Consider the following 2036-nt stretch of genomic DNA (forward strand, 5'->3'; position numbering starts at 1 on the left):
ACCAAGCCCAGGTACAACCCCTTTTTCAGCATTAATATTGCAGCCCCGTGCAGTCACACACCACGACGGTCCCCAGACACACAGCTCACGGGAAACCAGGAAGTCTCCTCACCGACCCAGTCCAACCCCTTTTGTAGCTGGCCTCTTTCCTTCCTCCACCAATGGGTGGCCTCCACCTGGAAACAAGCAACACTGAATACAAATACAAACAATAACAACACCGTACCGCAAATAATGACCCTGGGTCATAACACCCCCCCACCTAAAATCAAGCATCTCATTAGAGAGATGCTAGACCTAGTATCAAAAACATTAAAACAAACAAACAAATCGAACACTTCCTAGGGGGAAACCAGACTCATCAGTCACCGTCTGTGTCATCACTGATGATCCCCTGCAGGTTGGCCCATTCGGACATTTTCCTGCGACCTCTGTGGGTATTGTTTTCCTGATCACTGTCTGATTCCGAGTTTAGAGTGCGCTGATATTCAGAGGACGGACAGTCCTGTTGTTTCTGACTTGCTGAGGCACCCCTGCGTGTAGGTCGACCTTGTGTGGTAATGATGTTGTTGACATCAAGAGCAGCCAGTTCTTGAGCTTGCTCTCTCTTCATTCTGACCTTTTTCCATTTCTGAATAGTTGGCTGACCATGTACACCAAGCTCTTCAAGCTCCTTCTTCAGAACAGCCACCTGGGAGCGGCAGTCCTCCAGCAGCTTCTTGTAATTTCTCCTCACGCCGCAGAGGGCAATATAACGTTCAAGCCTCGCCACCGATTTGTCATCAGACTTTGGTTTTCTGGTGCTCTCATCTTTCTTCACACTCTTCTTCATCTTTTTATCATTTGTTTTATCAGTCTTATTTTCTTTTTCATCTTCCAAAGAAGGTAGTGATGAAACTGAGTCTGGGCCACTGGTTTTCTCTTCCACTTTTGTATCTTCTTTTTCACTGTCAGAAGACTCGTCGCTCCTAATTTTGTCACTCGTTTCTGACTTGCAGTCTCCATCTGATTCGTTTCCTGCATCACTCAGTGGTGTTCTCCTTCCTTCATCTTTACTGCTAGTTACTGTCTCGACGTTCATTCTCACCATTTTCTTTGGACTGTCACTGCAGTTGCTTTCCTCACTGAGTTCCTCATCAGAAGACTCGTCACTGTCAATTTGACGATTTTCATTTCTCTTTTGTTGTGATTTTTTCACCTCTGGCTCTTCACCATCAGCTTGAGATTTGGCATTTTCTTCATCATTGCTGCTTTCTTTACTTTCTGTTTTGTTGTCCTCTTGAACCTCAGATTCTGATGATGAGCTTGAATGATTATTTTGTGATTTCTTTGCCCAGGATTCATTTTCACTCTCACTCATGACCTCGTCATTTCCATTTTCTCTTTTCCTTTTGTTCTGGAGCTTCTTAGTCTCTGAGTCACTTTCACTTTCATCATTATCCTGCATTTTCATCAGTTCCTCTTGCACCACCTGTTTCATGAAAGTTTTTACTTCTGGCCTTAATGAGTCACATTTGTTCTGTGTCTGATATCTCTTTTTTAAAATTCCCAAGGTCAGCGTGCTCAGGTCTGCCTCGTCACGGAGTTGACCACACACAAACCTGCGGATACCTGCTGCCTCCTTCTCCAACACCATACTAAAAACCTTCGCCGTCCCACCATCTACCCCCGAAACAGAACTATCATGCGGCTCAGAGCCGTCCGGAAACATTTCGGATATGTCCACCTCACCACCCAAGTGACGAGCTCGAGCACGAGTAACCACACATGCCGGATAAACTGTGGGGTCACCCAGCTCCGACGGGAATTGGCATAACCGATCCGAAGTAGGACACTCAATAACTTCCGGCATAGCCGGAAACACTTTTCCCCCGGCCAAGTCATTTCCCAAAACAAGATCAATGCCTTCAATTGGCAGCTGATCTCGAACCCCCACCCGCACAGCGCCCGATACGAAGGACGAGGTCAAAGTAACCGTATGGAGAGGCATGCGTAAAAGACTCACCTTGATACCCCACACCAGCAAATCAGAACCA

General features: G+C 46.4%; 1 protein-coding gene across 1 annotated transcript; it reads right to left on the minus strand.

Moving 5' to 3' along the window:
- Nucleotides 1-361: 361 nt before the first annotated feature.
- Nucleotides 362-1636, minus strand: LOC309705681 (uncharacterized protein; the record flags this gene model as incomplete). The annotated part of the gene is made up of 1 exon (XM_082531602.1): nt 362-1636. One exon carries the CDS (start codon nt 1634-1636, stop codon nt 362-364), a length of 1275 nt encoding a protein of 424 aa, XP_082387728.1.
- Nucleotides 1637-2036: the final 400 nt, after the last annotated feature.

The sequence above is a fragment of the Aulonocara stuartgranti genome, assembly GCF_965226115.1.
Source record: "Aulonocara stuartgranti genome assembly, chromosome: 4".
In the NCBI taxonomy this organism is placed as follows: Eukaryota; Metazoa; Chordata; class Actinopteri; order Cichliformes; family Cichlidae; genus Aulonocara; species Aulonocara stuartgranti.